General features: G+C 36.1%; 1 protein-coding gene across 1 annotated transcript in view; it reads right to left on the bottom strand.

Annotated features, from left to right (window-relative positions):
* Positions 1–4550: 4550 nt before the first annotated feature.
* The window catches only part of LOC110288953 (vomeronasal type-2 receptor 116-like), a 24557-nt gene continuing 11108 nt past the window's right edge, over positions 4551–17999 (bottom strand). The window contains 2 exon segments of the mRNA XM_021155179.2: positions 4551–5479; positions 15868–15991. Coding sequence (XP_021010838.2) covers positions 4551–5479; positions 15868–15991 — 1053 coding nt within the window.

The raw sequence follows: 17999 nt of genomic DNA on the forward strand, positions 1-17999 counted from the left end.
GGAAAGGAAAGGAAAGGAAAGGAAAGGAAAGGAAAGGAAAGGAAAGGAAAGGAAACCGCACCATGTATATATTGCTGCTCTGGTTCAGGACATATACAGACAGTCATGTTGATGATATTTTATATACTTTTACAAGTAGTTGTTTCCTGTCCAGAGATGCAAACTCTTCCCAAACATCCTGGTCTTACTGGCCTTAAAATTTTCTGCCCAAGTTTTAACAAATAATCATGAGCCTTTGCCTATTAGTGTGTTGCAAATCCATTTTGATGTGTTCTTTTCATTTCTGCATTTTGAGTTGTTGTGGGTTTCTTTAATGATCTGGACCTATTGCCAAGAGATATTCCTTCGATGAGTACAGGAATCATGATTTATGTGTGAATATGAATGTCACTGCTTCAAAACTTTAGAAATAATGTTGCTCTTGGGGCAAGTCCTTGTAGCTTATATTAGTTATCAGAGAAGTGGTAATAAGGTGAAAGAAAGAAGTAAGTTCAACGTCCTATTCAGGAGAATCTTGCAACCTTGATCTCCTGATAATCAGAGTTCCATTTTAACTTAGTTATATGAAACAGTGAAGGTAGAGATTGATTACTTTTATGTTTTGTTTTATTATTATTTTTATTTATCTTATTTTTATTTTTAATTATTAACTTTAGATACTGGTACCCCCTTCCAATAATCCTACTCACAGTCTCTCTCCCATTCTCCTCTGCACAGGTGTGGGCAACCTTTTTGTACTCCCACCATAGCACTTCAAGCCTCTACAAGGCAGGAAAAGGTAGTCCACTTAGAAGAACATATTTCACATATAGGCTGTAGCTTTTGCTCCAGTTTTTCTGGACACACATGCATACAAATCTGCATATCTGCTACATATGTACAGGGAGGCCTAGTTTAAGCCACTGTATGTTCTTTGCTTGGTGGTTCATTCTGTGAAGGACTCATGGGTCCAATTTAGTTGACTCCATTAGTTTTAATGTGGATTTTCTATCCCATTGGGGCATGAAATCCTTCTTTCTATTATTCTATGAGTTCCCTATCTCCAAACACTCTATGACTGAACTTGACTGTATCTGTGTGAGTCATCTGCTAGAGGGAGGGGAAAGAAGTTTTAAGTGTCAGGTATGTGAAACGATAGGTGAGATGGCTAGATGGCCATGAAAATGAATGGAAATAGGCAACTGATAGGATTGAGGTGTGGGGAGGCATCTCCAGGGAGATAAATGGGATAACAGAAATCTGGGATAACAGAAGTCCTCAAGAATCAATGGGCTTAACTTGTATGTGACTCACTCTACTGGGGATATGGAACCTGAAGAATCCACCTCATGTTATCAGTCAGTATTCCAAGTACTTTCAACCCAAACTATATCCTTTTAAAAAGAAATAAAGGCATGGAGAATGGAGCAGAGATTAAGGGAATAACAATCCAATAACCAGTTCTAATTGAGAGTCATCCTATGAGTATGGACCAATCCCTGAATCTACTAGTAACTCTCTGTTAAACGTGTACACAGGAGTATATTGTGCTCTGTGAGGGTCTACCCAGCAACTGACTCCTTTTATTCCCAAACATAGATAGTATAAACCTTTTACTAACACATGTGTTCTGACTTGTTTTCATCATAAATATATACATATAGTCGTCATATATAAACCGGGATTGAGCACAGTTATCATTTACAATGATGTCTAGAGTCATAGGTATAGTCATCATTGATAAGCCATGATAGAACAGAATTATCTTTTACAATTATTTCTCCTCAACAAACACATATTTCAACATTTAAGAATATGGAAGCATTCTTTGTAAAGGAATGACATACCACTCCAGGGAAGGGACAAAATTTGTGCACAGAGTGAAGAAAGTCTGAGCAGGGATGGCACAACTTGGAATCTATTCCATGAGCAGGCACCAAATGCCTGCCCCTATTAATGATACAAAAAAATGTGCTTAAAGATAGGATACAACACTGCCTGGTCAGAGGCCCCAGACACAAATGTAGCAGAGGACTGCCTTGTGTAGCCTCAGTGAGAGAGGAGAAACCTAATGTTTTAGAGACATTATGCCCAAGGAACGGGGTATTCCTGGGGTAGGATGAACATTATGTCAGAGGTAAAGGGGGGGAGGAATAAGGTGAACAAATTTGGGAAGAAAGAACAACAGGGGGCATCTCTCAGTTAATACATTAATATATTTTTTTTAATTTCTCAAGGTATTACAGCCCATTCTCTGGCTGGCAGCTTTCAAGGTTTCTAGGGTACTAGGCGTAATTAAAATAACTGAACTAGAGTTGGAAGCTTGCATGTCCCAACTGGTGCATTATGAACTTTGAATATCCAAATTACCAATTCTCATTTAGGTCCAAGAAAAACTTTCAGGCCAATGCTACTGTCACTATTTTTCAATTTCTGGCACAATACAATCTTTATTTTTCATATCTTGATAAAATCTCATTTGTCTAATATTGGTCTTATACTGTCCCTTGGTCATTAAACATCACAGTGGCCCTTTGTAAGCTAACTTCTCCAAGAAACAGACGTCTTGATATCTTGGTGCTTTTTATTTTTTATTTATTTTTTATTTTTTAACATTCTCTCAGACCATTGTTTTACTCTCAGTATGAGCCCTATGAAAGAGAATATAAATATCATCCATTTTAACTTTGTTAGTGTAATTTTATTTTTTTCTGAAGAGGCTTACCATAGATGAAAGTAGCAATCTCATATGCCATGCAATTGCGTGAGTGCACTGTAAATAGAGGCTTGTAATTTGATCTTGGTCCAACTTCTCTATCCATTTTAATATTGTTGATTTTTTCAAAATTTACCTTCTTTTGATTATTTTCCTAACTTGTTAGTTGAAAAGTAGATCTTTCAAGAATATCTTGAAACCATATCATCATATGAAGATCTATGACATATTTATGTGTGTCATAAAATGCACAATGCTAAGGAATTTTCAAGTACACCAAGATAAGGACATCTTCCTAAAAGCAGAATAGGTATTATACTTTGTAAATACCTGTGTAAGCTTGGGATAATACACATGAAAGGTGCCATAAATGATTCTTAAGTAATTTTCCACCTATATAATATTCCAAAATTTTACAATTAACAAATGCCTCACTTAAGCCTGCAACATATACAGATCTAGAACAAAACTGAAAAACAATTGATCATAATCTTAACAAGGATGTCTTCTTTATTGGATGTTTGTCAAATAGCTGTGCTGGCTTTTTGATTTACTGTTCCCATTAGATATGGGTGTGCCAATGTTATTTTAATAATGTGAGAAGTGTATCTTCCCCTCCAAGGCTCGTGGCATTTCTGTCACTGGTTAGACTTTTATAGACTTCCAATGAAGACATAGATTCCCTTTAGTCATCAGACAAATAGGAAAGTTATTTGTTATGGTATTGTTCTAACAATCTTATATTTTTTCTTTCATATAACAATGTTGACAGAAAGAAAAGCTTACTTTAAGTATAATGTCTATTATTTTTACAAAATAATAATGAATCATGTAGCAACAGGTAGTAATAAAATAGAAGGCTATATATGATTTTGGATTTTGATTGGGTACTTTATACCAATATACAGAAAATAGGTATGTGAATATTAAATTAATAAAAATTAAATGAAAAATTTATATCACAGAACATTACAAAAATTCAAAATGAAAAAGGTGTGACATCAGCAATTCTCAAATGAGTTGATTCACCAGAAATGTATATACTACATAATATATATGTAAATGTCTAAGTTTAAATGCATACGAGGGTATCTGGCTATCTTACAAACAGCTGTAAATGTCAAAAATGTTGTCAAACTATAAGTATTGGCTCTTAATAGATTGCTCTGGTGGACTCAAATTTACTTTGGGTAATAAACTACATTTCTAAATGATCTCTCAACTTAGTTAGTATGCAAATATAACTCCTGGAACTAGAGTGCTATAAAGCTATAAAAATTTTTAATTAAATTATGAGAGGTGGTAGTTTCCATATTAAAAAAAATCCAAACAGACAATTATAAATTAATTAAATGCCATGGGATCTTTCCATATACTATTTTGTTCATTTTCAAATATGGTTCATTGAATATATAATAATTTAAACACTACTTATATGACAATTATATTTTTAGTATGATTAATTTATGTACATTAAAAATTATATTCCAGTGGGCTTTCTAAACTTATTATTGTGTTATTTCTGGCAGAAGGAAGAATACTCATAAAGTTTAAAAAATTAAAACAATAAATGAAAAAGAAGAGTTTCTATCCAGAAAGGACTGAAACATTTGACATGATCCAGGAATGGTGTCACCAGGCCTTAGACTCAGAGCAGTTGAATCACCAGAGTAAAAGTGGTTGTCAAACATGGAAAATAAATATCTCTCATACTATAACACTATAATATTTGGATAAAGAATATAACATGATAAAATTGCATTCATATTAGGATTGTATAAGATATTTTAGAACGATATACAAATGATTCATTTTATGAAGTTGTTAACATAAAAGCTACATTTATTTTTTTCCACTATATTTTAGAAAAATTCTTCTTTCTAGAGTATGTTTTCTTCCGCATATGAGTACATGAATTGTTCTCTGGTCTCAACAAGATAATGTAACACTTGGGACCAAATATGAAGGCAAGGAGTGCTGTGCTGGAAGCCAAGATAGAAAATACTTCCATAGCCACCATGATCTTCCCTTTAGTGCTGTGGAAGACAGGAAGAAAAGTGACCCAGACACAGAAGAACACTAGCATACTGAATGACAGATATTTGGATTCATTGAATGTATCAGGCAAATTTCTAGACAAGAAGGCCATGGTGTAACTCCCAAGGGCCAAGAAGCAGAGATATCCCAGGACAGAGTGGAAGGCAACAGCTGAGCCCTTTTTGCACAAAATGATGATGTGTCCATATTCAGTATGAGCATCTTGGTCAATGAATGGTGGAGAAGTTGTCATCCATATTCCACAAATAAGAAGCTGGATCAGGGTGCATATAGGAATGATGTAGTTTGGACCCCTTGATAACATTAGCCACCTTACTATTTTCCCTGGAAAACTGACCTTAAAGGCAAGGACCACAGTAATAGCTTTGGCCAACACAGTAGCAAGAGCCATAGTGAAAGCAACTGCAAAGGTAGTCTGCTGAAGGATGCAGGTAGCTGTGTTTGGCTGACCAATGAAGTTCAAAGAACATAAGAAACAGAAGGTGAGTGTGATGAGCAAAATGTAACTCAGAGCTCGATTATTTGCCTTTACAATTGGAGTGTCTCTGTGTTTCACAAAGATGCCAATAACAAAGACTGTGAGTGCAGATAAGCACAAAGCTATGCTGGCTAGAGCCATCCCCAAGGGGTCTTCATAGGCCAGAAAGATTACAGATTTTTGGAAGCAGTTCCTCTTCTCTGTATTTGCATAATGACTCTCTGGACACTTCACACACTGGTATACATCTGCTCAGAAATATAGGTTATCATAAAAACAGGAGTCCATTACATGGTGATTCCTTGAATTATGAGACATTTATAACTGATTGGACTGTCAAGAAATCACTGTCTTTTGTTTTCTCAGGGATAAAGTAATACATATAATAGTATGCAGAATTTTAGATTGATAACCTGAACTTTGTTGCTTCCAATTTCTTTCCACATTTATCTTCACATATAATAGGATTTTATGAATTCTTTTAAAAATATAATTATCATTCACCTTCCTTTTCCTCAGTTTTTTTCTCACAACTCCTTCTGCTCTCTATCTCTTACTTTTACATTTTTATTGCCACATTGTTCATTCAGTGGAGCCATTGTATGTACAATTGGGAATGGCTTCAGTTGAAAAACAGGTAGACTTTCAAGCCCTACCTTTATAAAGAACAGTACTGTAGCTTTTCAGCTACAACACTAGTTTCAATACATTCCTTAAAAATCTTATTGACTATCATTTAAATTTTAATACATATGTCTTCATGCTCGTGTACACAATATTTTTCTGCCTTTAATGGCATTGGTGTAACTCTTTGAAAGTAACTAGAATACTAAGTTATACTGCAAAAACCTACTGTGGCCTTGATAGTACTCATAAGTCACAAATCCTTCTTAACTTACACATTGACAATCTATATTAGAAAAAAAAAGTTTTTGCAAAATTTTTCAGGTAATGTTTCTTATACATGAATACTAAATTTACTTTCTTGTTTAAAATTACTTATGCTTTGAAATTCTGTTCATTCTCTGCTAGAGTTTATGGCATATACCTTATGATATTTTACAGTGCTTAAAGTCATTCAATAATATATTTCCATAAAATCTGAAGGAAGCATACATTTTCAGGTATTATGAATATTTTTAGGAAACGTGAGGGATTTTTGAAAAAATATATTATGCTCTGGAATCTTAATATTTTCATAAATAGTATAATTAACATAAAATAGATTCTCTAAAACTTATAAAATACATAATATTGATATGATAGTCTGAATATACTTGAGCCATATAGTGTCACTCTTTTGAATTGTGGCTTCGTTTCAAGAAGTATGTCACTGTGGAAGTCGGCTTTTAGACCCTCATCCTAGATACCTGGAAGTTTTTCTTTTCCTAGAAGATTTCACCTGATAATATAGAACACTCAGCTCCTCCTGTTCCATGCTTACCTAGATGCTGCCATTTTCCCAGTTTGAGGATGATTAACTGAACTTCTGAAACTATAAGCCAGTCACGATGAAATATTGTTCATATATATATATATATATATATATATATATATATATATATATATATATATGGTTTTGGTTGGGAAAATGTGAGTTTTGAGAATTTAGATTGGTAAAGAATAACATTCTTTAAGTTATGCTTAATGGGCCACCCTTGAATGAATATGGGAACCTTTGCTGCTAAGGGTGATTCTGTGGAAGACTGGTTCTTATGGAAGAATTTCCATAAGTATCTGCTCTTGTTATATTTTGCTGAAGGAGGTGTCTGTCTTTTGCCCTTTTCTATAGAGCCTACATTAGAGTAAGATAAAGAGATATAAAATAACTGAATTAACACAGTAAGTCCCAAAAAAGCTGGACAGAGACTTTGATATCTGATTAAGTCTCATGAAGAGCATTTTCATACAAGCATAGCAAGTTTAAAATGGGAAGATAGAAAACATGGTTCAAGTAAAAACAAATGGGCCTCAGGAAACGAAATGAAGCTGAATGCTAGTTTCAAGGAGAAAACATAGTAAAGGGAGTGGTGATCTCTGTGCAAGATCTCACCTAACAAAACTATTTTTTTTATTTGCAGTTGCAATGTAAACTTTGTAGTTTTAATAAGGAATGTCATCTAGAAATAGATGACACACTTGTGATCCATATGTTGAGGCTGGAAGATATAGTCTTTTGATCTAGATGATGGATTACAATGATCAAAAGGAACTTGGACAAATGCATGGTTTTGCACTCTTGTAATCCAAGGAGATAAAGACAACCAGTGTGGGGTGATGCCCTGTGCACAGACAGTTGGGGACATTGTTGAGCACAGGCCTGGAACTCCAGTAAACCTATGAAAGCTAAGTGTTCAGCCATGCCTCCTGGGTCCCTGCATCCTCTCACAGCTATACCTCCCACAGACCCCTGCAGAGAGGTACATGGCCATCAGCCATGTAGGCAATTCCCCAAGATACTTGTATACTGTCTGTACTCTACCCTTACAGTAACATGGCAACAACCAGGTACCTCAGTATTACCTGGAAACTGCCAAGATAGTGCATGCCACTATAAAAAAGTTGCTTGCCTGGTCCTCACTCTCTTACCTCTTATTTTCTTGCTCCCTTGCTCCACCTCTCTCTGCTTTCCCTTCCCATCTATCTTCACATGGCCAACATGTCCTGCCTCTATTTCCCTACTCTCTTGCTCTCTCTGCCTTTCTACAATTTACATGCTAAAAACATGGACTGCCTCTTCTCTTTGAGATCTAGTGTGCAGGAGCAATGGAGTACATTTTCACCTAAAGAGCTGTGTTGTCTAACTTCCCACCAGATAGCCTCCCTGCACTTTAGTCAAGGCTGCCAGCCAAGCAATCTCAAGAAACCTGACCACTGACCAAATCAAACATTCTCTTCCTTTGGGGACACAGCTGGAGATCCCCTTCTTCCCTTTTCCTCAGCCCTGGGTCAGAGTCTGCCCATGAGTTCCCAGTCTGTTCTCAGCCCATCCATGACATAGAGCAGCCTGTGGCAAGTCTAAGAGTGAGAACCTGTCACCTCTGGCCTCCTTGCAATCCAGGGCACCTAGAAATGGCTCTTCTATGGTACCCTAATGTATCTGTGGTAGCCAATAGTTGGAGCCTGAATACAGCTGGTCAACGGGGACCCAGACTGTGACCTCCCTCACCCCCAGAGTGACACCTGCCCAGCAGTTCCATGGAGATGTGCACATTCAAATTACAGGAGTCTTACATCACCCAGTGCACCTAGCCTGAGCAAATATTTGATTATACTTTTTTCCTGCAAAGCAGATTCTTGAGTTTAAGGACAGCCTGTGCCAGAGCAAGCTCAAAGTAAGGAAAAGCTTAAATCTAGGTGTGATATTCATGATATCTAAGTATTCTGGGGAGAGAGACATCCAGATCTTTGAGTTCAAAGCCAATTTACAGAGCAAGTCAAAGGATAGCCAAGTGTATGCAGTTAGAGAGTTTTCAAACAAAAGCTGCTAATAGAACAAAGGGGAGTCTTATTCCATCCTAGGAAGCAGACAAGCTCAGAATCATTGGCCATGTGGCTCAGGCTTATTAGTGAATAAGAATAAGAGACTAACAGAACAATGGATGCTGGTTAGCTGGAGCTAGGAAATTAGCAATAATTATTAATTGATCAGCATCATTGAGGGGAAATCATCTGCGAAGTCATTTCTGAGAGTAAAATAGTTCAAGGTGACACAAATTTAAAAAGAAATAGTCAAGGTATCATTATTTGTGGATCATATATTAGTTTACATAAGTGAGCTCAAAAAAGTCTACCAGAGTCCTTCTACAGCTAATAAACAACTTAAGCAAAGTAGCTGGATAATAAATTAACTCACATAACTTATTAGCCTTACTCTACACCAAGGATAAACAGGATGAGAAAAAAATTAGAAAAACAACACACTTCACAATAGGCAGACATAGTATAAAATACCTTGGTGTAACTCTTATCAAGTAAGTGAAAGATCTGTATAACAATAATTTCAAGTCTTTCATGAAGGCAATTGAAGAAGACCTCAGAAAATGGAAAGACCAAGCATCCTCATAAATTGGTAGAATTAACATAGTATGCATGGCTATCCTACCAATAGGAATCAACAGATTCAATTCAATTCCTATCAATATTCCAACACAGTTCTTCACAAACATTGAAAGAACAAATCTCAATTTCACATGGAAAATCAAAAAGCACAGCTTAGCATAAACAGTTCTTAACAGGAAAAGAACTTCTTGTGGAATTACTATCCTTGACATCGAACTGTACTATAGAGCAATACTAATGAAAAAAGAAAAAGAAATCATTGTATTGGTACATATATAGACAGGTCAGTAAATGGAAAAGAGAAGAAGACCCAGTCATAAGCCCACATGCATATGGACACTTTTAATTTCACAAAGAAGCTAAAAACATACAATCCAAGAAAGAAAGGAAGGAAGGAAGGAAGGAAGGAAGGAAGGAAGGAAGGAAGGAAGGAAGGAAGGAAGAAAGGAAGGAAGGAAGGAAAGAAGGAAGGAAGGAAGGAAGAAAGAAAGAAAGAAAGAAAGAAAGAAAGAAAGAAAGAAAGAAAGAAGAGAAAAGAAAAAAGAAAAAAGAAAAGAACAAAGAAAGGATATTCAACGAATGGTGTTGTTCTAACTAACAGTCTGTATTAAGAAATATAAAAACAGGTCAATATTTATTACCTTGCAGAATACTCTAGGCCAAGTGAATCAAGAAACTCAGAATAAACTAGAGAATTCACAACAGACAAATTTCTAAAGGCTAAAAAGTACTTATTGATCAGTGAAGTACAAATCAAAATGACCCTGAGATTCCACCTTATATGTATTAGAATGGCTGAGACCAAAATTCAGGTGAGAGTACATGATGGCAAGGATGTGGAGAAAGTTGAGCACTCCACTATTGCTTTTGGGATTACACACTGGTACAACCACTCTTGAAATCACTCTTGCAGTTTCTCAGAAAATTGTAAATAGGCCTACTTGAAGACCCAGCTGTACTACTCTTGGGTATATACCCAAATAATTCCCCAACATATCACAGGGACACATGCAATAGTATGTTCATAGTGGCCTCGTTTGTAAGAGCCAACAGCTGGAAGCAACCCAAATGCCCTATAAGAGAAAATAAATGGATACAGAATATGTGGCACATTTACACAACAGAATATTTCTCAGTTACTAAGATCAAGGGCATAAGGACTTTTGAAGGAAAATGGACGTAAGTATCATCCTGAGTAATGAAACACGGACACCAAAAAAGTACATCACATGTACTCACCTAATAAGTTGATATTAGCCAAAAAGCACAGATCACCTTGGATACCGGTTAAGGAACAGTAGGAGGGTTGCCACAGAGAGGGGACCATTAGTGGATTGCAAATAAATAAATAAATAAATAAATAAATAAATAAATAAATAAATAAATATGTTAAATAAGGTGTGTGCTTAAAGATATAGAGCATTTGTTCATTTCCATAATAGCAGGAAGCACTGAATCAGCCAGGGAGAGATCAGATCTCATGGAAACACAAATTAAATGCTTAAATCCCGATTTGAAGGCAGCGGCAGAAAAAAAAAATAAATAAATAGAGACCAGATGTCACATGCACACTTAAAATCTAAAACCATTACCTAGCAGTACACCTCCTCCAAAAGACCAAAACCCTTAATGGTTCCTAATGTGTCTAGTATCTAAATAAAAATTTCTGTAAAACTCTAATCCAATAGAAGCCAGATATTTACCAAGACCTTCAGTGAACAGAAGACTACTAAATAATAATATTTTCTGAACACAGAGAAATGGAAAGAGAGGCCCATTGGACATGCAAACTTTATATGCCCCAGTACAGGGGAACACCAGGGCCAAAAAATGGGAATGGGTGGGTAGGGAAGTCGGGGGGAGGGTATGGGGGACTTTTGGGATAGCATTGGAAATGTAATTGAGGAAAATACGTAATAAAAAAAAAGAAATTATTCCCATGAATTCATAACACATGAGAAACTGTGTTAGATGCATAATGGATTAACACGGACAAATTTCAGCACAGATATTGGAGATAGCCATGAAGACACCCCTATCTCCAGAAAATGACGTATTAGCAATTGATAGCTACTGGGAGGATATTCAGTTTTCCTTTTCAGTGTACAGGACCTGGTTGGTTAACAACCTTTAAGTGGCATTCACACATGTAAGTATACATGAGTATCATGATGTGTATTAGATTTTTTTATTCCTACAATAAAAGTTAAGAAGGGTGCAATACATCTAGGAACAATTTGAGTGGTGAGTGTGATAAAAAAAATATTGTATAAAATTATGAAACAAGTAAAAATGAGAAATAATCTGTTATTTTTCCTTATGAAGATGCAACAGGTTGGAGACTTAAATGGTTCTTAAAAATCATTGAAATGAATTTTGAAAAAGTATCTTTGATACTTTATTAATACATGTTAAGTGGTACTGTGAAATGAAAAGCATAGAAAAGAACAGGAAAATATATTGTGTCTACAAATACCAGAAATGGTAGTGGATTAAAGATATAAATGAAGAATGATCTTTAATGGATGTATTGAGCAATTTAAAGTGGATGGTGATAAATATGACACTTAATGTCCTTTAAAAAAGAAATAAAATGTTCAAATATGACTTCTACTTAGATCTTTTTCACTTGCTAGCACATTGTTATCCAGTGTGGGGAGGAATTCCATAATATCTATATCTCATTAAAAATCTCAATGTTTGCACATGAGTATACTTGTAACAGCACATGACCTTGCTCTCCAGGGTTAGTTTCCTGAATCCAGGCCTACGACTCTCACTGTTCACAGACTGAGAAATTCAGACCAACTTCCCTTATGAATGTTGATGCAAAATTACTCAATAAAATTCTTTTTTTTTCTTTTTTTTTAAATATTTTTTGTTATTACGTATTTTCCTAAATTACATTTCCAATTCTATCCCAAAAGTCTCCCACACCCTCCCCCCCACTTCCCTTCCCATTTTTTGGCCCTGGCGTTCCCCTGTCCTGGGGCATATAAAGTTTGCATGTCCAATAAAATTCTTTCAAAATGAATCCAAGAACAGATCAAAATGTTCATCCATCATGAATAAGTAGGCTTCATCCCAGTGATGCAGGAATGGTTCAATATACGGAAATACATCAAAGCAACCCATTACGAAAAACAAACAAACAAACATAAAAATTTTTTTGATGATCTCATTAGATTCTGAGAAACCATTTGACAAAATCTATCACTTCATGATAAAAGGGTTGGAAAGATCAGGAATTCAAGGCCTATACCTAATCATATTAAAAGCAATATACAGCAAACCAGTAACCAACATCAAATTAAATGAAGAGAAACTTAAGTAATCCCACTTAAATCAGGGACTAGCCATGGCTGCCCACTCTCTCACTACATATTCAATATAGTACTTAAAGTCCTAGCCAGAGAAATTAGAAAAAAAATAAAAAGAGGAGATCAAAGAATACAAGAAAGAAGTCAAAATATTACTATTTGCAGATGTAGAAAGATATTATCCATAAGTGACCCTAAAAATTCAACCAGAGAATTCCTACACCTGATAAACAACTTCAGCAAAGTAGCTGGATTTAAAATTAATTCAAACAAATCAGTAGCTCTCCTCTACATAAAGGATAAACAGGCTGAGAAAGAAATAAGACAAACAACACTATTCAAAATAGTAACAAATAATATAAAACACCTTGTTGTAACTCTAACTTAACAAATGAAATATCTGTATGATAAGAAATTCAAGTCTCTGAAGACAGAAATTGAAGAAGATATCAGAAGATGGAAAGAACTCCCGACCTAATGAATTGATTAAAATAGTAAAAATGGCCAACTTGCCAAATGGAATCTACAGATTCACTACAATCCCCATCAAAATTCCAACTCAATATTCCACAGAGATAGAGCAATTTGTAAATTCATCTGGAATAACAAAAAAACCTAGGACATTGAAAACTATTCTCAAGAAAAAAATAATGACAGGTGGAATCAACATCCCTGACCTCAAGTTGTACTACAGAGCAATTGTGTGAGAAAAACTGCATAGCATTAGTAGAGTGACAGACAGGTAGATCAATGGAATAGAATGAACACCCAGAAAGGAACCCACATACCTATGGTCACTTGATGTTTGACAAAGGAGATAAAATCATTCAGTGGAAAAAAGAGCATTTTCAACAAATGTTGCTGGCTCAACTGGCAGTTAGCATGTAGAAAAATGCAAATTGATCCATTGTACAATGCTCAAATCCAAATGGATCAAGGAACTCCACACAAAACCAGATACTCTGAATCTAACTGAAAAGAAAGGAGGGAAGAACCTCGAGCACATGTGCGCAGAGGAAAATTCCCTGAACAGAACACTAATAGCTTATGCTCTAAAATAAAAAACTGACAAATGGGACATTGTAAAATTTCAAAGCTTCTGTAAGTCAAAGGGCACTGTCAATAGCACAAAACATCAACCAACAGATTAAGAAAAGATCTTTATGAATCCTACATCTGATACAGAGCTAATATTCAATATGTACAAAGAACTCACAAAGTTAGACTCCGAAGAACCAAATAAACTTTTAAAAAATGGGGTAGAGACCCAAACAAAGAATTCTCAAACGAGGATTTCTGAATGGCTGGGAAGAACCTAATGTTTAACATCCTTAGTATTCAGGGAATTGCAAATCAAAAAACCCTGATTGCAAATCAAAACACCTCAAATGAGTCAGAATGCCTAAGAATAAAACCTCAGGTGACAGCAGATGCTTACTAGGTTGTGGAGAAAGAAGAGCACTCCTCCATTGCTGGTGGGATTGCAAGATGGTACAACCACTCTGGAAATCAGTATGGCAGTTCCTCAGAAAATTGGACATATTACCACCTGAAGACCCAGAAATAGCACCCATGGGTATATACCCAGAATATGTTCCAACTTATAATAAGAACACATGCTCCACTATGTTCATACCAGTCTTATTTATAATAGTCTGAACCTGGAAAGATCCCAGATGTCCCTTAACAGAGGAATGGATACAGAAAATGTGGTACATTTACACAATGGAGTACTACTTAGCTATTAAAAACAATGAATTTATGTACTTAGGCAAATACATGTAGCTGGAAGATATCATTCTGCTTGAGGTAACCCAGTCACAAAAGAACACACATGATATGCACTCACTGCTAAGTGGATATTATCCCAAAAGCTCAGATTATCTAAGAAACAAATCACAAACTGAATGAAACTCAAGAAAGAAGATCAAAGTATGGATACTTCAATAAAATACCCATGGAAGTAGTTAGAGACAAAGCATAGAGCAGAGACTGAAAGAATGACCATTTAGAGACTATCATACCTGGGGATCATCCCATATACAATCACCAAACCTAGGCACTATTGTGAATACCAACAAGTGCTTGCTGAAAGTAGCCTGATATAGCTGTCTTCTGAGAAGTTCTGCCAGTTCCTGACAAATACATAAATGGATGCTTACAGCCATCCATTGGATGGAGCACTGGGTCCCCAATAAAGGAGCTAGAGAAAGGACCCATGAAGATGAAGGTGTTTGTAGTACCATAGGAGCAACAACAATATGAACTAACCAGTATGCCCAGAGTTTCCTGGGACTATACCTCCACAAAGAGTACACATGGTGGGACTCATGGCTCCAGGTTCATATTTAGCCTAGGATGGCCTAGTCAGTCATTAATGGGTGGAGAGACCCTTGGTCCTTTGCAAACTCTATGCCCCATTGTAAGAAAATGCCAGAGCCAGGAAATAGGAATAGGTTTGTTGGTGAGCAGGTGGAGTGCGAAGGGATAAGGGATTTTAGGAGGGGAAACCTGGAAAGGGGATAACATTTGAAATGTAAAAGAGGAAATATCTAATAACAAGGAAGACATTTTGAGCCGGGTATGGTGGCACACTCCTTTAATCCCAACATGTGAGAGGCAGTGGCAGGCAGATTTCTGAGTTGGAGACCAGCCTAGTCTACAGAGTGTGTTCCTGGAGAGCCAAGGTTACACAGAAAAAACCCTGTCTCAAAAAACAACAACAGAAAACAAACAAACAAACAAAATACCAAAAAAGGAAGAAATTAAAAATAAATATATATAACTCTACTCATGTCTTTTTTTTTTTTTTTTTTTTTGAGACAGGGTCTCTCTGTTTAGCCCTGGCTGTCCTGGAACTCACTTTGTAGACCAGGCTGGCCTTGAACTCAGAAATCCACCTGCCTCTGCCTCCCAAGGGCTGGGATTAAAGGAGTGCATCACCACGCCCGGCCATGTCTTTTTTATTTACTAATATATTTTAAAACCCAGATGTCCTTCAACAAAAGAATGGATACAGAAAATATGGTATATTTACACAATGGAATACTACTCAGCTATTAAAACAATGGATATATGAAATTCCTGGACAATTGGATGTATCTGGAGGATATCATCCTTAGTGAGGTAACCCAATCACAAAAGAAGTCATTACATATGCACTCACTGATAAGTGGATAGTAGCCCAGGAATGCAGAACACCAAAGTTGAATTCTGTGAAGAAATATGAAATTTTCCATAATATCTGCATTTACCTGTCTCATTAGAAATCTCGTTGTCTCCACAAGGAGTGCACTTGTAGCAGCAGATGGCCTTGCCCTCCAAGGCTACTTTCCTGAATCCAGGCTCACAACTCTCACTGCACACAGACTGGGGGATCTGAGAAGAATGAGAAGAATGTTATCTAATGCTTAGGGTTTTATGAAAAAAATCATAAGATCAGAGTTTTTGAAGGTCATACACAGAAGGCAGGAGTATTGTTATTCACCCCTAGAGTTATTTAACAGGATCTTTGTATTAATAAGGAATGGATAAATGATGGTAGTTACCATAAAGTCACAGATTCCAGGAAAGCAAGAGACTCCCAGGATCCATTGATAATGACATTAGTTAATATACCCCATAAATAGTAGAGATAACCTGTTGAGACCATATCCACAGGTTAGGCAAAGCCACGGGATGAAGAATGGGGGCATTAAAACATTTCAAAAATATTAACCCGTAATTGCTCCTACCTAAAGAAAATACAGGGACAAAGTGTGGAGCAGAGACTGAAGGAAAGGTAATCCAGAGACTTCCCCATTCAGGGATTCATAGATATGCAACCTCCAAACCCAGACTATTGTTGATGCCAAGAAGTGCTTGCTGAGTGGGGCTACATATAACTGTCTCCTGAGAGTTGTATTACCAATACAGATGAGGATGCTTGCACTCAACCCCCTGAGAACAAGGACTCCAGTCAAAGAGTTAAACACTGAAGGAGCTGAAAGCCTTTGCGACCCCATAGTAAAAACCACAATATCAATGCACTGGAACTTCCAGACCTCCTAGGGAGTAAACCACCAACCAAAGAATACACATGGATAGATCCAAGGCTACAGCAGCATAGGTAGTAGAGAATGGCCGTATCTGGCATCAGTGGGAGGAGAGGCCCTTGGTCCTCTCTTGGATTGATTCATGGATTGCTAGCTATGGCAATGAGGCAGGAGTAGGGAGGGGGATGGGAGCAGCATCCTCATTGAAGCCAGGGAAGGAGGATGGAATAGGGTATTGGTGGGTGGGAAACCAGGAAGGGAAATATTTGAAATATAAATAAATGAAGTAACCAATAAAATATTTAAAAAGATACTTTAAAAAGCAGTAAACGATTATGAACATTTGAGAAGGAAAATATTTTAAAATTTTCGTCTAAGAATTACTATAGTGTTAAAATATTTGGAACCTTAAAAACTTAAGGGCAATTTTTTGAAACATTAGTGATTAGCAACATGGTTTAGGAGTCAATGTGATCCATGTAGTCTAATGCTATCTTTGTATTTTCTGACACCTGTGTTGATCATCACAATTTCCACCATTACTTTGAATCTTGACTGTAAATTTGAGGGGATTTATAGTTTTCATGGAAGCAAAAAACATGAATTTGTACATATATTTATTTGAGTAAAACATATAGATGAATTTAGCTAAGGTAAAAAGCTTCAGTTCAATTTTAAATGTCACTATTTATTTTATAAATGTCAGAATTGGAGAGAAGATAGAAAAGATCTAAAGTAGTCAATGTTTTTTGCATTCAGAGGATATCATATCTTCTTACCATCTTACATATGTAAATCATGCCTTTTAAATATGATACTCCGCACCCTCAAATTGTTCTGTTAGTACTTTTAAGTTATTATTAAACATTGGATGAGGTAGGAAATATTGAGAATCAAAGGAAATTAAGGAATGCTAATGAAGTTCTTATATGGTATTATGAAAGAAAAATATTCCATATAGGATAAAGCATCTGAATGCTTATTTCTGTTTTTTGGTGACATTATATAGTCACCAAAACTGTAGGGGAATTTATTTTCTAATGACATTATGGCACAGTGGTTGGGAATTTGTAGATTCTGATACTTCAAGAACCATAAAAACTTTAGTGTTTCTTATAAAAGAAATATTTGGTCATGGTTTTTGAATATACATTAAAAAATTATGTGATTTTTTTTATGATTGTACTGGCTAGTTTGGTGTCAACTTGATACAGCTGGGGTTATCACAGAGAAAGGAGCTTCAGTTGAGGAAATACCTCCATGAGATCCAACTGTAAGGCATTTTTCTCAATTAGTGATCAAGGGGGAAAGGCCCCTTGTGGGTGGGACCATCTCTGGGCTGGTAGTCTTGG

This window comes from Mus caroli, unplaced genomic scaffold, assembly GCF_900094665.2.
Source record: "Mus caroli unplaced genomic scaffold, CAROLI_EIJ_v1.1 scaffold_2859_1, whole genome shotgun sequence".
Lineage (NCBI taxonomy): Eukaryota > Metazoa > Chordata > Mammalia > Rodentia > Muridae > Mus > Mus caroli.